The 27,219-nt window shown below is 46.8% G+C and overlaps 1 protein-coding gene across 1 annotated transcript in view; it reads right to left on the bottom strand.

Annotated features, from left to right (window-relative positions):
* Positions 1-27,219, bottom strand: part of DNAH10 (dynein axonemal heavy chain 10) — a 2,725,177-nt gene that overhangs the window by 2,171,839 nt on the left and 526,119 nt on the right. Inside the window, exon 17 of the mRNA XM_069619694.1 lies at positions 19,302-19,466. Within this exon, the coding sequence (XP_069475795.1) occupies positions 19,302-19,466 (165 nt within the window). The remainder of the gene's footprint in view (positions 1-19,301; positions 19,467-27,219) is intronic.

The raw sequence follows: 27,219 nt of genomic DNA, 5'->3' as shown, positions 1-27,219 counted from the left end.
GATGGCTTGTCTGTAGGTTTTGGAGGCATTGATGAACTCTAATTCGGAGGTATCCAAAGTTTTTTTTTCCAGCCTGATTCTGCTGATCGCTTTTTGTCTCTGAGATCATTTTTCTTTTTTTTTTCTTTAATTGATTTAATCGCCTTGGCAATTTTTACAAGCTACTGGTGCAAAGAGAGACCGGGTGGTCGAAAGTAGACTGAAGGGTGAGGCCAAGATTAGTGAAGTTGGTGAAATTGACTGGCTCCTCCGGTGAGGCTTGTAAGGTCTCCTGAGTAACGTATATTGTTAAGTCTGGATGTTAGTGGAAGTAGATATCAAGTTTGTCATTTTTTACAGACAGAAAAATAAGTTCTAAGATTTTAGCGGTTGCTGTTGCCCATGAGGTCTTCTCACCGCCAATCGGGCAAGCCCACCTGAGCTCCTCTTTGTGGATATGTGTTGAAGCCAGATGATTTGTCAAATATGGGGCTCTGATGATTCTCGTGACGTGGCACGTCAGTAGAAGATGTCGTAATGATTCGATCTCGAGGGAATTTTTGCGGAATCTGCATTTGTTCGTTCTTGAGAGGCCTCTAATCATCAACATTTCGTTTGATGGTAGGAGGTTTAACCGCGCCCTTAAGAGGATACTTTGTAGTCTTCTATCTGGGTGTTTCTTCAAAAATGCCTGAGTTACATTTAGTTTTCTCGCCTGTAGCGGGAGATGTGATGTGAGTTTATACTTTGCCACTTTGTCCAGGGTGAGAATCCAATCTGTTTCGTCCAGCTTCCTTTTTATTTTAGTGGGGTTTTGGATCAGTTTGTCGGCTGAGATTTGAATCGCAGAGTTTTTCCTTGCAGTCTTTGTTCCACTGGGTTAGCATTTTGCCATGGCAATTTCTGATCTCTGTGTTTATTACTGTAAATACCAGTGGGCTGGTTGGATTAACGATCTTTCTATAGATCATGATGCTGTTTCGGTCCACTATTGCCTGGAGGGAAGACAAGTTCAATTCCAGTCTCATCAAGACGATCAGGGTCGATTTCGGGAGGTTTAGTACGGATCTCCCAGATTAGGCCAAATGGTTTTTGGTATGTTTGGCATGGCTTCCACTCCATAAGTTATAGTTGGTACCACTTTGTCCCTGTAAAAGTTGATGATTGGTTGGAGCGGGAATCTACCGTATTTTCCATCCACCACTTTTGTTTGTGAAGTCAGGTTTCTTATTTTCGTGTGGAGAGCATAATGCATCAATCTTTCCATTTTGGAGCTATACAGCGTTACTCCAAGGTATTTAAAATCTGTAACCTTTTCGATGCCACAGCCAACCAAGTACCATTTCAGCTTTTCGCCTTTCCTGTTGCATTTCTCTAGAGTCAAGATTTTAGTTTTAGACTTGTTGATTTCCAGATCGTTGGAAAGTATGTACTTTGATAGGTTGTCTAGCTGCCGTTGTAACCCAATAGCTGTTTGATCAAGCAGGATCATGTTGTCAGCGTACAGCAGTCTGAGCACCCTCTCTAGGCCAATAGACAGTGGAAAGGATCTTATCAGGGCATCAGCGTACTTGTAATCTCCCAAGTAGGCCAAGAAGAAGGCGGGGCAAGAGGGTATGCCTGTTTTACCCCCCTGGTGGTGGGAATTTCAGCTGAGAGTATGCCCCGGTGGTTTAGGCGTACTTGTACTCTGGTGTTGGTGTGCAGGGCTTTGAGCGGCCCCAAAATTTCAGACGGATAATTCCAGGCTGCTAGCTTCTGCCAGTTTTACTCCGTTTACCTGATCAAACGCTTGTATTAGCTCTATGAAGGCCAGGAAGACTCGAGGTCCCCCTTCAATGATCTTGGCTTTTTAGAACGCTCAGGAGCATGATATTTGCACTTGTTCCCATGTTTTTCTTGAAACCTGACTGAAAGGATCGGCGCATGGCGCCTGGGTTGCCCATGTTTGGAATGTATTCAAAAACAGGGATCTGTAAACCTTCCCAATAACGTCAAGTAGAGCAATCAGACGAAAATTTTGAGGATCATCCTTACAGCCCTTTTTGAAAATCGGGACTATTATCGATGAAGTCCAGGATGTTGGAATTGCCTTGAGTTCTGCACATATTTTAAAGACGAGACTTATGAAGGAAGCCCATTCGTCCGGTAATGACTTTCGGTCAATGTTGTTAATCCCATCTGGGCCTGGTGCTCTCAAATTTTTTAGCTTGCAGATTGTTGACCTGATAGTCTCTTTGTCATGAAGGTCGACCCAAAGAGATTCATGCTCTGTGTGTTGCACCGGAATAGGTGGTGAAGGGGATAGGAAAAGGTTGGTGTAGAACTTCACCCAGGTGTGTTCTGGGATACCATTTGTTAATGCGTCGTTTGTAGGTCTTCCCCTTGATCTAATCAGTGACCAAAAGTCACGGGAGTTACGGATGCTGATGTGCTTCAACATTTCTTCGGAGTCTCGTTGGTATAATGCCAGTCGATACTTCTTTAGCCAGGATTTATATTTCTTTAATGTTGCCGAGGCTACGTCTCTGTTAGTTTTTGTATTGTGGCGAGCGGTTAGTCTTCTAGCCTTGCTCACTTCGCTTTGTTTAGCCACCAAGAGAGGGTCAAATGTGTGGGTGTGCTGCCTCCAGTCTTGCCCTTTTTTATTGTTTTTTGGCAGTTTCACCCTATAGGTTGCTAGAAGCAGTCTGTAGTCAACTTGGACGGGATTCCGGATTTCACTACCTGTTTCTTTGGTTTCTTTGTAGGATTTTATTAGCTCTAAGAAGTCTTTTGCGCTTAGTTTCAGGCGGTTTCCTTTACTGTTGGACTCCAATTTGACCGGAAAGTGAGACTTTGTTAAATGCACCGAGGACCATTTTATGGTCAGCAGGTTGTGGTCGCTTGCTGTTGTTTTTATAACTTTGGCAGATGCCAGATCAGGGATTAGCATCTGTGATACGAAAATGTTATCGATTGTTGCAGTTTAAGGTCATCTCTCCCACGTAGGAGTGTAGTCGATTTTTTGCTTGTTATGGTAGCTTTATCGAAGAGTGGCCTTGAGTCCATTAGTTTAAGCCAGGCTTTACCTCGTTCCTCTACAGGATATGCGCGGGCCACAGTTTTGTTTCGTGTGGCTGAGGGTCTGCAAACGGCGTTTAAGTCGCCACAAATAAGCAGGTGGGCGTCTTGATGTTCCAAGTATGTACTATCGATTTGAGTTGCTATTGTGTCCAGAAAATCTTCAGTTGTGGTCCCTTGTGGATTCCAATAGATATTTATAATCATAACTTGTGTCGAAAGGAGGGCGCCTGTGTTCTTGTCAACATGTGACCAAGAGAGTAAGACTGCCAAGAGTGATAGGTTGGTTCTCACTACTCTTTCTATCTGCAGTCCGCTACCAGAGGTTACTGCCGTCAATAGGCCGAAAGAAGGTCGGCCTTTCTCTCCTTTTCGGGCCAGGGAGAAAGCCAAGGCAAATCCATCCAGGCTTGGCTTGTGAACCAGCCAGGTCTCCTGGAGGCAAAGTATATCGAAGGACCCCAGATCGATCCCACCCGAGGCCATCAAATGCAAAAAGCCCTATGTGTTCCAGGAGCCTAGCGTCAATGTCGAGGAAGACGGCCTTTGATGTTGATTGTTGGGGTTGACGGGTTGCTACTTTGTAAGCCGGGCCGATAGGGCTTTAGAAAGCCATGCCCAGAGATTACGTTTTGAAGATAATTTGGTCGTTTCATCGACAAGTGTGCTTTGTACGACCAAGTCCTGAGTAATGGTCCTTTTTACTGCTGTCAGTGGTTCGCTTGGGCGTCTATCTGGGTCAAGCTGGTTTGAGAGCGATTAGGGGCTGATAGCACTGGTGTTTGTTGGACGTTTCGTTGGAGACCACGAAGATTGGTTCTTCGGCTCTGGTTTCGCTGGATGATTTGATGGTGTTTCCACCTTTTTGTTTGGCGAGCCACTTGGGTCAGGGAAATGGCCTTGTCCATGCTGGACGAAGGTTTCTGTTTGCCGGGTCATGCAGTTTACTTTCCTTTTGATATTTTCCAGCTCCTTGCGTTGTGGGGAATCGTTAGCTCTTTTTGTCTCAGTCAGCTCGAAACCTTGTCTTCGAAGTTTGTCTGATGATTCGAAGCATGTCCTCAACGGTGTTGGAGGATGTGTACAGATGGGAAATTGCTTTCTTCCCTTCATGGCTGGGCTCTATAATTTTGAAATCTTCAGATTTTAGTGAGCGGAGGGTTGGAATGCCTTGAAGCAGCTTTAAGACCAGGCGTCTATTCGAGATGATGTATTCTTTATTGTCCATGCGTTGTTTTAGTTTAAAAGTAGGTATGTGTTTCGGTCTATTCTGTGCTCCATGGTAGGTTTTGTCCCCGCTGGTAACTTGTTTTCTTGCTCGCACCTGGGGGAATCTTGTCAGGTTGCTTTTCCTTTGTTGTCATTTTGGAAAAGGTTGTTCCTTTGATTGGACCATGGGCTGTTTGAGTAGAAAGTTCTGGCTTATGTGTTGGACAGTTGCAGCTTGCCTTGGCCAACGGTTCTGTGATTGTGTTTACGTCTGTGTGCCCTCCTCAATGGTTTTTGTGGATGCTGTTGGTGGCACAGCGAAAGGATTTACATCTTCTGTGTGGAAGACGCTACCCTGGTCCAAGGTAGGGTTAACGCTGTGTCTACGTTCCATGGCGTTGATGTAGCCTTCCAGAAATATGAGTTTCGAGTGCATCATGGCAAAAATCGATGTATGGTCTTTGAGAGTGTCATTTATGGACTCGTAGAGTTTACAGAAGGGGCCAAGGATATGGTAACCGACGACATTGCTGAGAAGATGTCTTTTTTTTTGGCAGGAGTCTCTTTTGGGCAGCTGTGGAGCAAGTCGCTCTGTCTTCTACTCCTAAAAAGTGGAAATGGAAATGATGCGAGAGACGCCCTTCTAGGCGGCAGGCCTTTTGGTGATGTACTGCCTGATGGTTTAGACAAGTCGAAGAGTTCAGGAGAAGGTGGTTTATTTCCTTTTGGGGTGGAAGAATGGTCATCGTTTGTCTGAGCTCCAATGCTCTGTTGGAGGAGACTGTAAAGCGATGTTTTTGCAACTGGACTCTTGGACTACAGAGAGGTTTATGTGGGCCGAGGTTCTTGTCGCCGGGGTAGCCTTGTTTGTGGTTTCCGGGCTTTGATAGGTGGCTGCCGCCCGAAGAAAAATGTCTGGGTCATCTAGAGTTGTGGCGTTTTGATGGAGCGGAACGCCAATGGCCACATGCTCGTCTCTGATGATTTGTAGGGCGTTATTCGTTGGGTTTTGAGCTTCAATTGCCAAAGATCGACCATGGGTGATTGGCGACTCTGCGGTCTTCTCAAAGTGTCATCTCGGTATTCTTGGTAAGCTTTCTGCAGGCAAGCTTGCGCCACTGTCCATTTTGTGCGTTTTAGTTGATGTTTGGGGGTCTAGGACTGCCTCTGGCATTTCGGCATCCGAGACCTCTACCAAGCTGTCAAATTTGCGCTTGTATTGTTTTAAAAAAAAAAATCTTTCAAGGTGTTTTCAAGTAAGGAGTGGCCCAGGACAGTTTTCAGTAGGGCACGGTTTTTGATTGCCGTTTTGTTAGGGTTTTGGCGAGACTGTCCCAAGCTTTTTGTGAGGATTTCTGCAGTTGCCGTTTTTTTGTTATTGGTGCCCTCTTTTTTTGAGTGCCAGTTTGTCCATAGGGCTTGCGCGCTAGCTATTTGGACCGGGTGCTTTCGATAGGTTTTTTTTTTTTTATTTTTGTTTTTGCAGAAAGTTTTGAGCTCTGGCGGGTGTAGTTGTCCCGCCGTCGTTCAGACAGAGCTGCGTTGATGGGGTCGCTGTCTGAGATTTTGAAGCTTGCAGGTCGTCTTCGTTAGTGTCCTTCCAAGGCGCAAGCAGAGGGCTGTCTCCTATAGGGGACCCGTGGATCAGCGCAGGTATGTGCACAAGCGATCGAGTTGCTGAGTTTGGTTCCAGTGGGCCCACCCCCTTTGTGGAGCAGGCCACCACAGCCTCAGGCTCTCGGAGTCTCAGGGGCGACCTCGAGGTGAGCCAGCTCTGCATCATCCTTCCTTCGAACGGGGTGGCTAGGAGCCTCCACCACCCGATCCCTAGCCTCAGTAGCCCCCGCTGCACTGCCCCCCTGAAGCAGAATCATTGGACTGGCCACCAACAGCCCACCCACGGTGGCTGGGCCCATCTCTCCTCCGAGGGACGGGGCCACCTCACCGGTCTCAGGTGAGTCGTTTGGGAATTGGACCAGGGTGGGGGGCGGAGAGTCTGAGGTCATGTAGGTTGACACTGATACTGAGGCTGTTGGCCGTTCGCTTGCAGGCAGGTCATTTACAAGGTTTCCTCTGGTGAAGTGTTGTCAGACGTGAGGGCATTATTCCATCGAGTCAGGAATACTCTCACTTCCCCACCAAGGTATCTGGTTGCCATCGGGCGTTGTGAGTGATTTGGAGATTTCAACAAGCAGTCATCTATCTCGGCTTTGCTTGCGAAGTCTCCCTTATCAGGGGAAGAGGTAGAACAAGTCGCAGTGCCTGGAAGTGTAGGCTCCAACAGTCGCCGCCACGTAGATGGAGGGAGATGCTTTGTTGCAAGGCCTCGGTTACCGTTTTCAAGATTGTCTTCTTTCCGCTGACGGAAACTTCAGAGGCGGCAGCGATCCTCCTCCAAGGTTGCACCAACACCGGCGGATGCAGGCGCGGGGTCGGCGGCTCCCCCAGCAGCCCTAGCAGCCATAGAATGCCTGAGACTGCCACTAAATCTTCAAGCGACAGCCGCTCCGCGGTGTCAGGTAGTTTTTGTAGGTTACTCCGCCTTCAAAGCAGGTGAGCAAGTAGAAACAGGAAACAGACTGGAATGGAGGTGGTGACTGCCTGAGACTGCCACTCAATCACCACTCCATCATTCAGATCAGGGGTATACCATGAATTCAATTGTCTCCCAGGTTTGGCTTTTCATTGGGGTAATGGGGAAACATTGTTTACTACTGATGTCAAGATGGTGGTGTAGAGTTCTGTCAGGAGACTCAGGTCGCCTATGTGGGGGGGCGGGTTGTAGTTTGGATATGGGCTTTAGGGGCATGGTGTGGTCCTTGGTGAGCTTGCGTGACCTGCGGGTTAGAGAGGGGGGAAGAATGTGACTAAAGATTTTAGCTTTTTTTTAATGATAATTTGGTCAAGGTAACGATGTGGTGGTCTGTCCAAGGGCACAGAGTATTATAATCAATGGTGATCTTGCAGTTGAGGTCTACAATCCAGTCCAGTGTGCAGCCTTTAGATGGGTGGAGTTATTGATAGCTGCCTGAAGTTCAGAACTTTCAGGGAGTTTGATATAGAGGTGGCCTGGAGGTCCCCGAGGATGATCATTTGAGATGTGGCCTTCATATTCTCTCCTAGGATGTGGAAAAGGTGTTCCTCAAACGTGAGGGTTGGGCCGAGTGGGCGGTAATTGATGTGGATAGTAATGGTGCTGATAGGTGAGGTGGTAAGTTTAAGTGAGAGGATGTCTCCATTTACCCCTAGGGAGGTGTTGATGGGCCTAATGGAGAGGGAGACTTTGGCCAATAATGCAACTCCTCCTCCTCTGGCGTTAGGTCTGTCTTTGTGATAGATTGTGTAGCCTGGGGGGTTGACTGGGTATAGTACAGGGCCTGAGGCTTCGTGGAGCCATCTTTCTGTGACAGCAAGGGCGTCTACGTTCTGGGATGTGAGGAGGTCATGGATGTCGAGGGCGTGGGCAATCAGCGAGCATGCATTGATCAGAGCGCAGTTCAGTGAGGGGGTTTTGGCGTTTGACACTGCCATTCCCTACAAGGAAGCCTATGTATTTCACGGCTGATTGAGCCAGCTTACATTTGTATGGATTTGCAGTTAAGCCAGCCTCTCTGAGGGTTCTCACAATAGTAGAAAGATGGTCTTCCCAAGTTTTACTATAAATTACTATGTCGTCAATGTAAGCCCCACAGAAATCAGCGTAGAGCTGTAATATCCTGTTCATGAGTCTTTAGAAAGTGGCTGGGGACCCATGCAGGCCAAAAGGGAGGGCTTTGAACTGGAATAGTCCCAGGGGTGTCCAGAAAACCGTCTTTTCCTTATCAGGTCCATGTACTGGGACCTGCCAATATCCCTTGGTTAAATCTAAGGTTGATAGGAATGTGGCATTTCCAAGTTCATCTATTAACTCATCTATGAGTGGCATAGGATAGGCATCGAAGGTAGAGATGGCGGTAACCTGCCTGAAGTCTATGCAGAACCTCCAAGAATGATCGAGGGTAGTAACCAACACAATAGGGGATGACCATGGACTTGAAGAGGACTCGATAATGTTTACCTTCAGCATTCTTTTCACTTCCTCAACCACTATTTGTTTTCGTGCTTCTGGGAGTTTCAAATGGATCAATTTTCCCTTTGGGGTTCTGATATAATGATAAATACCATGTATTCTCCCTGCTTTCTCACAGAATACATCGGGGAATGCCACAATAAGGTTGTTCAAATCTTCTTGTTTTTTTTAGATATTTCTTGGGGAATAGGTTCAGAGTTATCTATCTCCACGGGTACTAAACAAGATAATATGTTTTTGTTCATGAATAATTCTCTTTTTTTGTAAAAGGTTTTCTAACCAAATACACATTTTAAAAAAGAATTTCAAGGAGGTGGTAGCAGAAGGATTTTTTTTCTACTCCTTTAGGAGATTTACATGCAAAAGGTGGGCTTTTTTTATAGGTACAGGTTCCTGTCTGCTCTAGCACCTCATATGGGCCATGCCACTTTGAGACAGGTAAGAGGAATAATACTTTCTGACCGACTGAAAACGATCTCAAATACACCCTCTGGTCATAGATGGACTTCTGTTGGGCTTGGGCTTTCTCCATGTGAGTGTGGACTAGACTCCAGGTGAGTTCCATGTGTTCTCGCAATCGGGTAGCTGTCTGTGAGAAGGGAATAGGTGCTTCTTCTCGCTCTTCCCAGGTCTAAGACATCTCTTGGTTCTCTACCGTAAAGTAATTCAAAAGAAAAGACTCTAGTGAATGACTTGAGGGGTCTTTCTTACTGCAAATAGGGCCGATGGGATCATGCAATCCCAGTCCTTCCAATATTCATCTACCAATTTCCTCAAAATAATTTTAACGGTTTTGTTAAATCTCTCTATCAATCCATCTGTTTGGGGGTAGTAAATGGAGGTTCTTAAGGTAGTAATTCCTTGACTTCACCCATAAGTTTGCTCATGAAATTGGATCGCTGATCTCTTAGAATTTCTTTAGGGAAACCAACCCTAGAAAAGAATGGGAGTAGGTGTTTTAAAATTTGCTGGGTTGTGTTGTTTAGCATGGGGAAGACCCCTGGGTAGCAGGTAGCGTAATCAACGGTTACGAGAACATATTTATTACCCAGTCTAGAAGTTTCCAACGTTCCAATAATATCCATCCCAATTCATGAGAAAGGGACTTCTATTATCGGTAAGGGGTTTAGAGGGGCTGGTAAGGGAATATGTGTACTGGCTTTCTGGCATATTTCACATTCATATGTCTGAATGAAGTTCTTTATGTCAGCATGGATACCTGGCCAGTAGAATGTTGTACTGATGTGAGCTTGGGTTTTAGACTGCCTAACTGTCCCACTGTCTAATGAGAATGTGCAATCTCTAGCATGATCTTGCAATGGGTTTTGGGTAATCCGGTATTTTACTCAGGCCTTCTCTGGAGGTTTCCTTTCTGTATAGTAGCCCCTGTTTTAGGTAGAAAAAGGGACCCCCTTTTTCTGGTCCTTCTCCCTCTGGAATCACTTGTAAGAACACCTCTGCAAGTGCTCAGTCATTTCGCTAGGCGAAGGCTAGACCGGGAAGGATGGTAGGTCCTTCTTCCCTTTTTGCCTCAGAGATAGGTGTTTCATTAGCCTCTGAAAAGCCTAAGCTACCTCTCTCAGTTTCCTCTGGTTCACTTTCTTCATTAAAGAGGGGAAATAGAGCGTTCAAGAATTCCCTGTGCAATTTTGTCCACACAGTGTTTTTCAAATGGAGTTTTGCCATGGTTCTGTAAGAAAACCTTTATGTCTCCCCAAAAGTCTGGATCTATGATGACACCTGCTAGGACATCTAAACCAAACTTCCAGGCAAGGCCGGATTTTGGGGCCAATCTTGTATAACAACCCACCGGGGGTATTGGGACCAAGTCCGCGGGAATCATCCCTCTTTTCCCAGGGAGGATAGTGGCTTCTCTGCTGCTACAGATATCAAAGTCGATGGATTATTTTGTGGCGGTAGAGAGTCAGAGGCTCAGTGGCTAAGTTTCTGGAATTTTAGGGTCTCACAATTTGTCTCAACAGATTATATCCTGCATAAATGATATTGTGTTCAAACTTGGCCACATACTAATTGGCCAGAGGTGGAACAAATATACCAGCATGGTGGTCCCAAACACCCGTTTGTAAAATTGATACAGGAAAAAAAAGACATTTGTTGTCAATGCTATCTCTGCCAATTGCATAAGGAACTGTAATGGCACCTCATTGGGGGCCGGGAGGACTCGTTCTGCCACAATGTGTTCAATTATCCTCAAAGTCTCTATTTGTAGGATACGTGTATATACATACTCAATGTCCATGGTGACTAGTAGTTGTGGTGTTGGGTTAAATTGTCTGTCCTTGACCAAACTGAGTACAGCTGTGGTATCTTTCAGATATGATCTCATCTTGGAAACCTCAGGTTGTAAGAAGAAAAAAAAACACTGATTTGAGACAGAGGCTCCAAATGGGTTATACCCCAGCCACAATCAGACGTCCCAGGGGTGGTGATACCATCTTATGTACCTTAGGCAAGGCATAGAATACAGGAATTTTAGAAAACTTAGTGCACAGAAATTCGGCTTCCCTTGTACTAATATAGCCTTCACTAGAGCTTCCTACACTATTGGTGTAATCATAGTCTGCAATGAGTCAGTAGGATCACGGGTAGTTCTGTCTATCATAAAGAATGTAGCTAATCATAAAGTTGTAGTCAGTCGTATTCATGACAACAATGGCCATGCTCTTATTGGCAGGTTTGATGGTAATTCCCTTGTTGACGCTCAGTTGTTTAAGAGCCATTTGATCCTTCTTAGAAAAGTTATGGCAATACCTATTTTTATCACCGCCTTTACAAAAGACAGCACATTTTGCTTTAAGTATGTCTCGTTGGGGGTAAAAACATAATTATGAGCAGCATGGCTCTTTTTATGTCACTTAATTTTGTGTTCTGGTTCTTTTTTTTTAGGTGCTGATCGAACGGCTTGCCTAGCTACTGTTGACAATATGACGGCCAGCAAGTATGATCCTAAATTCATTTTATGATGTTTGTGTCCCATGTAATTATGCCTGACACACTCGTGATATAAAGACCGTTCTGAAGAAGGTGAACATAATTTAGTGAGGTCACTGAAACTGGTCGACCATGACCAGGAATACTGCAAAATCTGTGTACACCCTGGTTTGTTTGATTGAGCTCTTGCCACTTGATCCACTAGGTCTTCACTGCACATTTTTAATATTGAGTAGGGATCCAACAGATCCGGGATTAATAAAATGATAGGTTCTTGAGATAGTGGTCTCTTGTTTCATATCACTTTAACTTTTTGTTTTTTTGTATTTATTGTGTTCACTGGTACACATTATTAGTCCTGCTTGAGGTGGTTGATGATCTGGCTCAGATTGTGGATCAGGGTGGCACTGCCGCGTTTGACACCGTCAACCATGAAATTCTGTTGGAGCAACTGTCTGCTGCTGGTTTATCGGGCCGGGTCTTGGACTGGTTTGTTTCATTTCTTACTGGTCGCACCCAGTCTCTTTCCTTAGCTCTGTTTATTTCTGCTGCAAAACCCCTCACTTGCAGTGTCCCGCAAGGATCTGCTTTTTCTCTCCTCCTTTTTAATCTATATATCCAGCCTCTTGCGAAATTGATTCACTCTTTTGGGTTCCGTTGTTTCTTCTATGCTGATTACATGCCGATTCTGGTGAGGCTTGATCTCTCTCGCCCTGCTTCAGCTGAATGCTGTCGCTCTTGCCTTCTTGCTATCCACCTGTGGATGGTTAGAAATTCACTTTGCCTTAACAGCGACAAAACCGAGGTACTGGTAGTTGGCTTTTCTTCAGCGTCTTCTGGTTGGTCCCCAGCTTTTTGGACATCTGACCTCGGCCCTATGCCCACTCCTTCTGTGGTGGTTAAGAACTTGGGGGTAAAGCTTTCCGACACACTCTCAATGCGGAATCAGATCAGTGCAGCCTGCCAGTCGGTCCATTTTAAACTCAGCATATTGCGTTAAGTTCTTCCATACCTACCTATTGATCTCCGGTCATTCATTGTATCTGCTCTTTTTTCTGGCTCCCTAGATTACTGTAATGCGCTCTACATGGCGCAGCTGGCGTACCTTCTCCAACGGCTGCAAGTGCTGCAAAATTTGGCAGCTCTTTAGCAGTGGGGGCTCCTCGGTCCTGTCGGACGATCCCAATTCTGTTAAAACTGCATTGGCTTTCAGTAGCCAAGCCTATTAAATTCAAGGCCCTCTGAGTGACCCATTGCGCTTTTTATGGTAAAGGGCCTGAATTCTTGCAAATCAAATTCCGTCCTTATGTCCCTGCTTGGTATCTGAATTCTACCCTGTCTCTCAGGATTACGGTTCCCCATTTCAAGCTGGCACCTGTGGGGGGCCGCTCTTTCTCTGTTGCGGTTGCTATACTATGGAACGCTATGCCTCTGTTTTTGTGGTCCCTGGAGGACCATCTATTGTTCGCCGGGCTCTGAAAACCTATCTTTTCACAGTCTGTTTGCCTCAGTTCAGTCCTTGTACCTTTTAGCGCCATGATGTCCTAGCTGGTGGAGGTGCGCGCTACAAATTCTTTAAAAAAAAGTTTTAAGAATATTAGCACCATTAGAACATTAACAAATTCAAGACACTTTCCAACTGGGACTGGATCTGAGAATGGCATCTTTAACGAAACCTATTATATTGGGAGATTCTTTTTCTATTCACTTTCAATGGATAGGCGGCACATCATCATTGAATAGGATTAGTGGGAAGTGTTATTAGGGACAGTTAGCTTTTTCCTGCCCTCCTGTGCCTTCTTACCAACTCACTAGTAAGCTCTCCAAATCCTAGCCACATATTCAGTTGTTCAAATCTGTGTTGTTTGGCGTCCTGCCCTTTCTGTGTTGCAATTATGAGCGTGGCAGGTCCCATTTAGTTCTACAGAACGACCCTCCTGTGCGATAAGTGGCAGAAACAAGGCCAGATCGGCCCGGGAGGGAAATGGGAAAGAGATGCTGGTAGGCCATTTATGTATAGGGAATGTGAACGGGCGCTAGGGGAAATATTCAGGAACCATAAGAGCATTCAAAATCAGGAACTGTAATACAAAACTGAGCATAGATGGCATTACACACCTAGGAAGTTACACAGAATGAATGTGGGGTACTCACCTCACTGCTGGAGAGAGTGCAGAGTGGAGTGAACGAGAAATCACGTTTGGTGGGGAAGCCCGAAACTGCAACACCTTTGGCAAGAGACTCAGCAAAATATTAGGCTTTTCTCTACATCTAGATATGGCACTGCTGAATACACCTCTGGCAGGAGAAACAAGGCTGGGTGTCCACTGGTAAGCTGTGTACTAACCTGCTATTGTGTGCAAAGAGGTGTATTACACAGCAGTGGAAGCAACACAAGGCCCCATCAGAGGCATAGTCAGGATTATCTAACAAGTGAGGCCTGAAGCTAATATAGGACGGCCTACCGCAGGGACATAAACATCCGTAAATGTCCAAACAGCACTTCGGAGTGAGAATTTACAGATTTTGGGTGGGCCTTGCCCACTCAGGCCCTACCCAGTGTACACCTCTGGGACCCATCAGACATTCCGTGGTATTAGAAGATATGGAATGTCTATAGCATTGAAAATCTCACTCCGGTAATGAACAGTACAACCAAGCAATTTGATAAGGTATGGTCACACTTCCTACAGTATGCCTGTAAGGACGTCAATCAGTTATTTATCCCCAAAAGGCTAAAGGTATATTGTCAGAGGGTGGAGTTGTTTAAATTCCACAAGGAAGGGACGGTTCGGGAGATGCAGACTGATCAGACCTTCAAGGGAGGGGGGGGCGAGGAGGGACCGGGTGTTGAATTGCTATTGTTGAAGTTGTAATACAAAGAAGTTGCTGATGTACATGTTTGTGAGCGTACAAATAAAGATTGGTTACACAAAACAAAAGAAACAGATGAGAGGCCATCTGTCCCATTCATACAAATACAGATATACATTGTCTCAAAAAGAGGACATAGTTGGGGGGGCGTGGCTCGGAGCTGCTGCGATCGGCATGACTTCCTAGGAGCTCCTGCCTGGTCCAATGCACCGCAAATAATAACGCTCAATCCAGCCTCTGTTTATGGCTGCAAGTAACACATATTGCGGGGGAACGCCTGCTGCAGAGATTGTCCAAGTGGGTTCCTGTTCTGAAGCCGAATTGCTATGTCCCAACCCAATTCTCCAGTCGGGACCCACACGGCGGCAAGATGGTGGCCGCGACCGTTAGCCGCGAAGAGCAACCATGAGGGGGAGGTGCAGGCGAACTAAAGCAGCCACAGACGCCAAATGAAACCAGCCTGCTCGCCCGCACTGCCCCAGCCCATCCAGCTCCTCATCGCATAATCTCGCCTAGATCACACTACCGCCGAGGGCCTGGGGGGATCCTGAACCCAGAGCTTAGCCAGACCCATGGTCCCAGCGCGCTGCACTATCAGCACAGCCAGCAACCGACACCATAACAGTTTGGGGGGGTTCCATCGGAGGCCCGGGGGAGCCCGGAGCGGAGTGGTGCCCCTGCACACAGCGGCATACCGTCGATCAGAAGGCACCTTTCCGGAGCTTCCCCCTCCCTCCCACTCACCTCGAGGCTGTATCTCCCACCGCCATCGCTGAGATGGGCGCAGCCACCCGCCTCGCGGCTCCAGCAATGGGCCCACACCTGGCACCCGCGGGGCTCCTGGAGTGGGCTCGGGGCCGGCTCTCTCCTGCCCCCGGCGGCCCGGAGGAGCTGCGACACACCTGCGCACTGATCTGCCCACGGAAACCGGCGGCATCTCCATGAGGACCACGGCTTGGGTCGCCGGGCGGCGATTCACCACACGGGCCAGGCCCGCCTTCGATGGACTCCAGTGCTCTAACACTCAGGCATTGCGGGGCCCTGCCGGCTGGCCATCTGTGTCCCTGAATCCCCAGGCCTACACGACCGGATCCCCCTGGGGAAAGCCAGCAGGACAGCAGCTGAAGAGAGGGAACCCTGATCTGCACAAGATGAGGAGTTGGGGGAGCGAGGGGCCCGTCCGGATTCTGCAGAGCTCCCAAGCCTCCCGCTAACACCAACCCCTGATCCCCTTCCCAGTCGGGACCAACAGGAACACACAACGGGGAGCCTTCGGCGGGGCACCTGAACTCTTGTCCTCAGCGAGCCGCCTCTATCACCGCCAACCCGTACCTACCAAAGGGCTCATCAAGCCCCCCCCCCTCACCCAGCAAAGGAGCCACCAGTGGACTGCGCATCTACAACCTCTTCCCCCCCTCGGATCCCATCAGTAGTTCGGAGGTGCCGCTCCCAACCCGGGGTCCGTTGGGGTCGGATCCCTTCCCGCCTCAGACCTCAAGTATTGTATTGCTCCCGCTCAACCTTTCGCAATCCTGCGGCAGAGACCGGGGTGTGGGGAGCAGAGGACTGGTATGGCCCTCTGAGATCCCCACTAGAGAGGCAGAGCCAGGAACACTCGGCAGCAAAGGTAGCTGAGGGCACCAATCAAAAGCAAAATGTCAAAAAGCAGGAAGGCAGCTAAGCAAACGGACATCGCTGCCCTAATGAACAGCTCATCCACCGGAGGCTCCAAAAATGGGGATACTCCAGAGGTCTCCATCATTAATCCCAAGCACACCACACCCGCAACAGCTCAAAACACATCACAAACGGTCACAAAGGCTGATCTAGAAGACCTATTGTCAGCGCTAACCAAAGAAATCCAGAAAAGCATGGAAGAGGTGTCAAAAAAAATCAACTCTCTAAATAAGAGAGTGGTGGAGGTGGAACGCCGAACCGCCGAACTGCCAAACTCGAATCCGAGATCTGCGACCAAAGATTTGAAGATGAGCTAGACAGAGACAGAATCGCAGCCCTAGAGACGAGATGTGACCTTCTTGAAGCAAAGCATGAGGACGCAGAGAAACGGTCCCGAAGGAACAACATCCGCCTCTGAGGTATTCCATCCTCCATCCCAGATGCAGACCTAAAAAGTTATGTTTCGGATCTACTCAGGTTCATAATCACCCGCCAGGATGAGTCGCCCCTAGAACTGGACCGGGTCCACAAAACAGCTCCTAGACAGGCATCTACTCTCCCCCTGGACGTCCTGGTGAGAATACACTTTTTCCAAGTCAAGGAGGAAATCATGCGTAAGGCGAGGCAAATGCGCCAAATCACCTTCCAAGGATACACAATCTCGCTCTATCAAGATTTAGAAAAAACCAAAAGCTATGCGATCTTTCAGGGAGTGGCTGCACGAAAGGTAGATTCCATATCACTGGGGGTTCCCGACCTCGGTCAGGTTCACATGGGAAGGGGTCCGGAAACAAATCCATTCACCAAAAGAGGCGGACAGATTCATGGGCGTCAGCAGAGCAGAGGGGGAGTTGGAGCCTGAGGGATCTAGCCAGGCACCTCCCAGAAAACCTTCGGAGGATCCTGGTCGAGAGCCGGTAGGCGGCGTGGCCCTGTGGTCCTCTCAAGAGAGATCCCAACCCGGGATGACCACTCACAAACATTATCAGAGATTCCCAGGAGTCCCGGGCAACTATTCTTTCTGATGAGGGTATCAACCAGTTCGCAATGAGTCTGGAGCTTCACGGCGAGCGGGATCCTCTGTGAAAGACGCCTATACCTACTCCGGCAGTGTGGGAGCAACGTTCTAGCTCCATCGTTTCTTGTTCTAGCGGCCCAGTTGGCCATTTTCCGGTGCATTGGTGCCACCAGTTTTCCCAGTGGCAGTAGGATGACGTTTCTCCTACCAGTTCAAGAGGGGGGGATGGGATTTCGAAGGACAAGCTCGAAACAAGGAGAGCCAGATCGCCTATGGTCCGGCCTCTCGACCAACACCACAACATGTCACAGCAACATCAATGTCCAAGTCACGCCAGCGCAAAGCCCGCGTTTCGCTCTCAATAACGCAGATCTCAGCGGGGGACGCTGAATCAAACATAGCCAACGCAGAAGTGAGAGAGGATGTCTGACAGTGAAGTAGTAATCCTCTCTTGGAACGTCCAAGGCCTGAACTCGCCAAGGAAGCACAGATCAGTTGAACATAGGCTAGGGCAATTATACAGAGATATCGTTCTTCTCCAAGAAACTCACCTGCTGGAAGATGATGAACGCCGGGTGAGATTCAACAGATATAAAAAGCTTACTTTGCCACATCTGGAAAGAAAAAAAGGGGGTTGCAATATTGCTCAGCGATAGGGTCCCGCTATCAAAGATCACAATAAGACGAGACCCGGGGGGTCGCTTCCTCCTACTTAAGGGCCTATTTGAGGAACTTCCCATTACTATTGTCTCAATCTATGGTCCCAACACATCCTAAGCCAACTTTATCTCTGACCTAATCCTGACCATCTCGGCCTTCCGTGAAGGGCACTTGATCATGGGCGGGGATTTCAACACCATTCCAAATCCCCAAATGGACAAGACGCTGCCCCCCACAAGTGCAGACTTCGTGCAAGCACTATCCCTAGCTAAGCTGCTCAGGAAAACGGAATCTGTAGATGCCTGGAGGCTATTCCATGGTACATCAAGAGACTACACCCACTACTCTTGTGTGCATAAAGGATTTTCAAGGATAGACCTCATACTAATTTCTGGGGTGTTGTACCCATGTTTAAACAAGGCTGAAATCCACACGTGTATGATATCTGATCATGCCCCGGTGTCTGCAAACCTAGTCATATCGGGCCAAAAGCACCCTGTTCAGAGACACTGGAAACTGAATGATTCCCTACTGCTAGACAAGTCTATCAGAACGGAAGTGGTGGAAACGTTATCCAACTACTTTAAGGAGAACTCCCCCATTAATATCATCTGGGATGCAATGAAAGCAGTCGTCAGAGGGTCCCTGATTAGCGCCGGGACGGAACAGAGAAGAGTCTCGAACATTGCTGGAGCCAAATTAGAGGAAAGGGTAAACCATTTAGAGGCTGAGCTGAAGTTACGCACATCTAGGAAAACATAGAGAGCTCTGGGATCCCGGGGTAATCCTTCTGGGCGAGACAGGAGGAAGGGCATTCCCAGTCTCAGGGCACATCCCTCGTCTATGCATGCATCTACTCCTAGCAGCAAAAATCGCAATGGCCCGGTTGTGGAAAAACGAAGACGGACCCTCAGTAGCGTTATGGTGGGCCAAGTGTTGGGACATAGCTGTGGCCGAAAAGGTTACAGCAATCCGCTCAGACTCTCTGAATAGAGCCCTAAACATCTGGGACCCATTCATGGACTACGCAGCTAGGTTTCCAGCCCTCACCAGAAGACCTCCACTAACCAGATGGCTGCAGTGTAGCCCGCTTTATTAACCTATAGACTCAAACTGGGTCACCCCAGTGCATAGGAACCCGCTCGATATCCGCGAAAAGATAGAATTATGGACAACAGTTATCAGGCCATCAATAAACTCTTCCCCCGCCAGATGGACCTAACCGCATTATCACACTGGCGCGACTATCGATTACTGCAATGTTGTTGATGATGTGTTTACCTGTAAAACCCAATAAAATGTTGTTATGAAAAAAAAGAGGACATAGTTGCAAGGTGATAGTTGCCATGTATGAACTCATGGCTGTGCCTCAGTGGGATATGTACATATGTCAATCAATGACTGCCTGAGTGTGCTGGCCCATGGAAGAGCAGTGCCATCAACATTTTAATAAAGGCAGTCCCTGTACATTTGACAAGGGTGTCGGGAGAATTTGGATGCATTTCTGTGCCATGGTTTTTAAGCTATTTGCTTGAATATGCAGCTAGACCAATGTACTCAGATGTTCAGCCAGAAGAAGAACAAACAAGCACTGGCAAAAACAATAGTTCTGGCATTTCCATAGGCATCAAAGCAGTAAATATTTGGGGCCTACAGACCCAGTAATTACTTAACAGTTGCAAAACGGTCTGAAAGTTAGTGTGTGCAGACAAAATATATTTTAATTGGTTATGTTTGAAGTAAAATAATAAGCAAACTGATCCAGTTAAAAAAATGTAAATACTAGTCTCCAAGACATACCAGGAAGATCCTCTCCATGTTTTCCATGGGCGTACTTGAACAGGTTGGCAGATTCGATTGATTCAAGTTTGCTGTCAATGTCCAGGGCATTCTTCTGAATCTGGTGAACAAGTGATTCGAACTTTCCAATAGTTTGAGTACAGCGACTGATGAAATCTGCAATTCCTTAGAAAGAAAAAAAACATACATAATGGTGCATACTGAGTCAACATAGTTTACTGCTGTTGCGCTCTCGTGCAGTTGTGTTCTACTAGTGCAGCTTCCAGTTAGAGCCACAGGACGCATTTAAAGAAGGTGGCATGACATGAGCAATCCAAATATTAAAGGTTAGGCCAGGTTTGTAGTGTGATGAATGTCTACATCTGCACACAGATTTTACCTCAATTAACTGATTTAACCACTTGTTGTTAGTTATTGACCACCTGTGACCCCTGAAGCAGAAGCCAAGTCAATGAATATAGCACAAATGTGTAATGATCTTTAGTTTTAGTTTTCACTATTGGGTGATGCTAGAAGGGCTACCTACTAGCAGCAACTATTGGAGTAGGAAGTAGAGGCAGAGAAAAATAGGATGTGAGGAGGGACACACAACCTTTGGGTGTTATTTGGGATTTTTTACCCACTCACCGACTCCCCATGGCCATGCTAATTTGTATCGCATTTACACCCACTACCTGCCCTCCCGATCCAAAACATCTCTTTGATATAGCTCTGTGCTTTTCAGGGAATGCCACTGTTATTTCCAATCTGTCTTCTGAAAGATAAAAGTTGTAAACCAGCTCCCAGTAAATGTCTTAACCAAGTGTGGCTTCAGCCACTTAATTATAAGCAAAATGGTTTCCTGTTCCTTGCACTGAACTCCTATTAAAAACAAGCATTGGCAAAGTCACCCAATTTGGCTCTTCTATAGGCATTTACCTGGCACTGGCGTAAAACAAATGCAGAGAAGATAAAGTGGTATGAGTTATACACAACAAAAGTACTAAGAATCTAATAACACATGTAGAAATATTACGAAAACTATGTGTGCAGGGGGTAAGAAGACAACTGGGTATCAGGGTCTGAAAAAAAAAGTACAATTGCCAGATACAATGGTCTCCCCCTTGTACACAGTTCTGGTGTGTCCACTTAAACCAATAACTACTCAATTATTTACTTAAAACATTAAGGATAATACCTTTTTAACAAAATGAAAAAAAGAAAACAATTAGAGAAAATAAAGAAATGAAATAAACAAAGCTTCAATAGAAATACTGCACACTGTGCATCATGAGTCAGACACAGACAACAGGTTCAAGTTGGTTTACCAAAGTTTTAGTAACTCAAAAAGCAGAATGGAGTAATGCCTAACTTGCCCTGTTCTAAGGGGGGATTTGCCTACCTAAAGACAACTAAGGATAGTCTATGCAAAACATATGTGTCCAAAACCTATACTTGCCCTCACAACTAACTGCATACAATGTGTAGGGATATCAGGATCAAAAGTAAAGTTTAAAGTAAACTTCAGAGTTTCTTCTAGCTCTTGGCTTGAAATCAACTTCGCCTTCCCCAAGTTCAGAATAGTTCATAAAGCACAGGGGGTCCCTTCCCCAAGAGTTCAACTCTTCCAGCTTTTCGAAAAAAAAACATCACATAGGGTTTCCTTCACCAAGAGTTCAAATCTTCCAGCTTTCAAAATAATCCTTGACTTCAAAATCACCAATAAGGTTAAAGCACAACACATCTTCTTTATAGGTGTATTCAGTGGGTTTTCCATTCAGGCGCCTGTGGTCGGACCACACGTTCCCATCCGTTACAGGTGAGGCAACCGGCACCCCTTCATGACTGCTTTTCCATTAACACCAGTCCACTGCTTCTTCTTAGTAGTGAGGCTTGCTTCATTCACATGTGTCTCGACACTGAAGCTTGGCTTGGTTGGCCAACATGCACTTGTTACACTTTCTTATGTTCCCTTGGCTTTTGCTAATGCTTGTTTCCTTATAACATACAGTTCCTTGAACTCTCCTGGCTTTAGCCAATGCTGCATTTCTCATAACATAAAACTCTTTGTGCTCTCTTGGCTTTGCTAGCACTTGTTTCGCAGCTAATACAGCTCCTTGTATTTTGGTTATTGCCGATGAATGGTTTCTCATATAATGCAGTGCATCATTTGAATATAGTTCATAAACTTCCTTTCAGTAAAACTCACACTCTTTCTTTCACTTTTAACAAGAATCAAGAGAGTACACAACTTGCTTTCATTTTGTTCAGTATTGTATTCAAAATGTCTTATATCTGCTTTCATTCAAATATGTGTGTTTCCTTTTAAATCAATGTCCATTACTTTCTTTCTCTGTCCACCTGCCATCCCTGTGTTCCCCCTTCTGGTTGCACTCACCGGTCAGAATTATGGCTTCTGGCGAGGTCCTTTTTGACTCACATTCCTCTAGCAGTGCTTCCTCTGCGACTCAGGACTCACACGACCGCTTCCCTCGGTCTCGCCGGCCTCCTAACAGCTTGCCACCAGCTTCCAGTGTCCTGTACCTTCATTTCCCGCTGCATACACTCTGCAATTCTCCACGGGTATCAAGCACTCCTCCTGCCACACCGCTATGGCAGAGAGGTCTGCCTGCACCCAGCAGTTTGTGGCCGTTCTCCCACAGCTGACTCCATTTCCCTCTATATTCCAGCTTTTAAAGTTCCCATCTCCATACTTATTCCAGAAAGAACTAGACCGCTTACCACCAAAGCGGTAGTCCTGCTTTACTCGTGCTGTCCTCCTCCTGGTCTCAGTACCTGGCTGGGGTTGATATGTGTCTGCAATAACAAAAATAGGATATTTTGTTCTTGTTGTCCTCTTCTTTACCCCAGTACCATACTGGTGTGGTTTGGGGAATGTTTTAGGGGAAGCACAGGAAAAAGGCTGGCAAAAGCCTATAAAGGCTTGTGGGACTGAGGGTTTGTTGTGAAAGGGAAATGGGGGACACCATGTCTCACCTAAGGACGTCCCCTCCCCACTCCCTATATCTCCTCCAACCAGTTGATCCTCCCTCGCATATCCACCCCCAGGGCCAGGATCCAAAAGCGATGGCCTTTCCCTGCCCACCAGAGAGGATGCTACATGGGGAAAAGAAGTGTGAATGCCCTTAGGTTCCACACAACAAATACATAAATAATTCAGCAAGCATAAGCATGTTGGTTGTCTCCTTCAGAGCAGCCAGAAGCACAGAAACTGTTCTCCTGAACACCCGTGAACACTTGCTCTCTAATTTTGATTCGAACCTTCCTTCTGTCCTCATTCTCCTTGATCTTGATCTTTCCTCTGCTTTCAGCACAGTCAACCACGCCATCCTGCTCAATCTCCTCCGGACAACGTGGGTATCTGTGGTCAGGCCCTGGCCTGGTTGAACTTCTTTCTCACTGATCAACCGTCCCAGGTCCAACTTGAGTCTTTCATCTCTCCTAGCTCTCTTTCTACTTGTGGTGTTCTGCAGGGGTCTAAGCTCTCTCCCTGACTATTCAACAACTATCTGGCACCTCTTGCCCAGTGCATCCCTACCTTCTGCTCCAACTTTCAGTGTTATGCGGATGACACCCAGATCTCCTTCAGGCTACCCTCAGCCACTTCTGCTCCTTCTCTCATACCAGACTAACTGTTCGCAATTCAGGAATGGTGTGCCACCAACAATCTCTGCCTTAATGCCAGTAGGACGGAGATCCTCCTCACTGGGACACCTGCTCCCTCCTTTCCACTCTCACTGTGGCCGCCCACCCTGGGCCATCTACCTGCTCCTTCCAGTAATGCTAAGAACCTCTGGGCCATCTTTGACTCCACCCTCTCGTTCTCTCTTCACATTTCTGACGTCTCTAAGAAGGCAGACTATCAGCTGTACCTCCTCAGAGGTATTCTTCCTTTTCTAACTTTCCCCCAGAAGCTCACTGTCTCCAGAGCCCTGGTCCTCTCTAGACTGGACTACGGTAACAGCCCCTTTCTAAATCTACCTGCCTCTACTCTCCGCCCTTTACAAATTATCCAGAACAGGACTGCAAGACTTGTCTTTGGCCTCAAGCCTAGGGATTGTATCTCTCCAGAACTGACATCTCTCCACTGGCACCCTGTGGCTCCAAGGATGAAGTTCAAAACCCTTTGCATCGTCGACAAGACTTTCTAGGGCCGAGGACCGCACTACCTCCAACTTTCTCTTCCTAAGCATCTTCCTTCTCGAGCCCTCCGCTCATCCACCTCCAACTCTCTGAGCGTTAGACGCTTCTCCAAACAGAAAGTGGGGGGTAGATCTCTTTCCTCTGCTGGGGCCTCCCTGTGGAACAGCCTCCCTGCCTCTCTCAAACTTGAGCAGGACCACCTCCGGTTCTGGAAGGAATTCAAGACTTTCCTCTTTGCTTCCACTTTCTCTCTCCCATGCTGATGACCCTTACTGCTGTGCAAACTGGTCACCTGGCCTCCCATTGAGCTTCGGGTCCAGGCTCCTGCATGTCCGGTTGCCCTTACACTGCCTGCGGCCCTCCCTCACACTTATGGGTCTGTATCTGAAACCGTACATTACCCCGATTCTCTGCACTTATGAGCCACTTCCGGCAGCACTTATCAGTTACCTCCCCTACCTCGACACATGCAAGATCTCAAAGACACAAGGCCTAGTAAGATTGTTGTTTTTGTCCTCCCTCTGTCCTCCCTTCCTTTTCTTGTCGCGCCTAGAAATACTTGTGTACAGGCTCATTATAAATGACTTATCATATCATAACATTCAAACAGATTAATAGAAAAGAGTTACCGACTAATTGAGGACTTTATCATTTACAACACGAATGGGGGGAAACGCTATGGGGATGCATTTCGTGTTCCTGATTATCTGTCTGCTGCCTCTCAGACATCGTGCTTGGTGTTAGCTACAGCACATCTCTATGTTTCTCTAGGATTGGGTGCAGATCTTGGGTCTGTTCCTGGGGAGTTGAAAGCCTCACCAATGTGATCCCTGTTCTGATTTCCATGGGTACTGTCCCTGGGGCGACAGAGGCTGTGGCTGAGCATGTGCCGCCTGAGGTGTCTCTGCCCACCCTGATTTAGGGTCCCAAAAAGAAAAAAAAGAAAGCTAAAAACGCCAGAAATCTAACTCTTTGCTAGGACAGAACAATAAAGGTTCCTTGACGTTCCTATGATCCATTAAGGCACGGATTGAGGTGTTTTCGGATGAGCAGTCTTCTTTGGGTTTGCCTGAGATAGACCAAAAAGCGTCTAATTCTCTTAGGAGCTCAAAGTTTGGGCCTTTATCTAAGAGGGAAACAGGTGAAGCTTCACTTGATAGGTGTGACGCTAAAGGTACTAAAACATCTAAGCTTGATAAAAATCCTAATGGTTTGATCACAGCCTACTTAAAACCCAAAGGCAAAACTGTTCAACAAGATCTTGTTAATCTCTCAATGCTCTCCACTTATTCTGTGGATTCTGAGGAGCATGGGAGTGATTTGACCTTAGGTGTGGTTGGCAATTTGGTGGTCTCGGGAACAAGCTTAGGTGGTAGCTTTGAAAGGGTCAGTGGTAGTCTTACGAGTTCAGAAGGGGCGCACTCTTTAGTGGTGTTAAAACCTACTGGCCCGTGCTTTCGCCCCAACTACTTCGATTCCCCAGGTTGACTTGGATGTATCTGCCGTTTTTATTACTTTGGAAGATCGGAGGCGTAGAACTGTGAAGCAGGCTGTGTCTCCCAGCCTGCCAAGCCAGAATGTTCAGGCCGCTAAAGGTCCAACTACGCGGTTGTCTTTTAAGCTCCCAGTAAAAGGGGAAGCTGGTGAAGATATGTTACTCAAAACTTTTGGGGCCCAGACTATTCTCGGGGGAGGAACTGGTTTACCTCTCGCTCAAACATGCATTTAAGGTAAATGGGTTGAATCGGCAATACATTATGGCACTGTTTAAAAGAATTCCATCATTGCAGTCATGGTCATCAAGGGACCTTGCCAGAATATTTTTTGTGGACTTTAGATGTGTGGACGTGGTAAAAGTGGGTTTTTACTCACATTTGATTACACATTTGGTGTTAACTGAGTCTCAGTGTTTGTGCAATATGGGTTACTTGCTTTCTGAAGATTATGAAAGCTTGTTCCCCAACACACAAAGATTTTCTCACTGCGCAGGTCCTGACTTCATTTCTCGTGAACCCCTGTTGATTAACTTCAAAGTGGGCACCACTGGTACCACTGCTGCAGGGCAGTCTTCTCAGGATAAGCGGCTAGTATCGTATGATTGGGCACATGTGATTGACTCTCTTGATCAGCATAAAAGGGGGTTAGCCGGACATGAATGATACACAAGCCTTAGACTGCTGTCTTGAAACACCAGTGGGTTCCATCATCTCAGCTGCAGTGGTGACATCTGGAACAGGGCTGATTTGATCTGTTTGCAAGAAACCTTTATGCTAGATACCCCGGTCCTGGACGGCTTTGTAGTTTTACATGAGCCGGACCAAAAAGGAACACCCTTTGGTGGCTTATTTAGTGCCTGGCGGGTGTCTCCAGGCTACAAAGTGGAAAAACTTTCTTTGGGTTGCAGCGACATTTTGTGCATGAAGATTACTTGGTGGGACTGTAGAGATGTGGTTTGGAAATGGCTGATTCTATGACAAGACCGGAGGCGAGCATTATGCTTTATCTTCTTTAATTACTGCTAACCACAGCTTTTTAAATCTTTCTTTGTTTTCATATATAGCACTTTTTTGTTTTGTTTTTTATAACTCGTATAAACAGAGAAAAGAAAAAGTGAAAACATCATCGTCTTAACATGACAAAACTACATTTCCCATGAGGCTTCTCTGCCTGGTAGTCCCACAGCCTCTCTTTCACTGTCCAATCCGGCAATCCTTCCTGCTATAAGTCCCCGTTTCCCTGGGTCCCTTCCTCTTCTTTTTTGCTGCAGCCACAGATAAGTGACGTTTATTATGGATAGTGCTTGATTATACTATCTTTGTCTGTTGAAACGTATCAAGAATGGACTTTGCTTCTTCTTAATTGTGCGCGCATGTAACTAACAAGCGGCAGAGCGTTCGCGCAAAGCTTTATATGCGCTGACCTCGCGAGTAGCATAGCGTATTTCAGAGCGGCCACCTGCCGAGCCCGCGAGTGATCTGACACTCGCTTTAGGGCTTAGGCAGCCGGCCGCACAACAATGCATCTAACGTTGATGGAGCTCGCGTAATACGCGGAGTAAGCCCAACCGACCTTAGAAACAAGGTGAAGTGCGCGCATGCGCTTCGACTTACAATCTCCTCAGTGGAACGTTTTCTTACTCGGAGAAAACGTACGGCCAGTCCTTCGCCCTTATTTCGATCCTAGGAGCGCGAATTTCACTATTTTCTTAGCGGTTCGCCCTAGCACAGCAGAGGTAGCCCAGATTTAAAAAAAATAATAAATAAAAAAAAAAGATAATAATAATAAATAATTTCAGTGACCATTGTAGAGGCACTACGTCTTTAACCCACTAGTTTCCGCTGTACGGCACATACAATTACCATGGCATACAGCATGGGAAATGAGGCTTGGAGTGAAGGGAGCGAAGGAGGACTGGACCAGGAGGCAGAATGCATGGAGGAAGATATAGACCTCTCCCAAAGCTTCAAGAGAGTGCGAGGCGACTCATTAGTTCAAGCCGTAGCACTAGGAGTTAAGCCTCTACAAGACAGGCTATTAGTCCTGGAAGAGATGCTGGGCAGAAAAGCTGGCACGCTTGATGATCCCGGAGAAGGAACCTCCACACAAAATCATCTGCAAAAAGGTGAGAAGGGGAAGAAAGTGGCCCGGAAGAGGAAACACTCTTCTACTCCCCCGGGCGAAAGTACAGGGAAGGATAAATCCCTAGAGGTGGCCGATGCATTCAACAGGCTTAAAAGTGCCTTCCTGACGAAGACAGCCCTGCCCAACCTCGTAC

This window comes from Ambystoma mexicanum, chromosome 10 (genome assembly GCF_040938575.1).
Source record: "Ambystoma mexicanum isolate Mex_15411 chromosome 10, UKY_AmexF1_1, whole genome shotgun sequence".
NCBI lineage: Eukaryota > Metazoa > Chordata > Amphibia > Caudata > Ambystomatidae > Ambystoma > Ambystoma mexicanum.
This window is presented reverse-complemented; position numbering and strand designations above follow the sequence as displayed.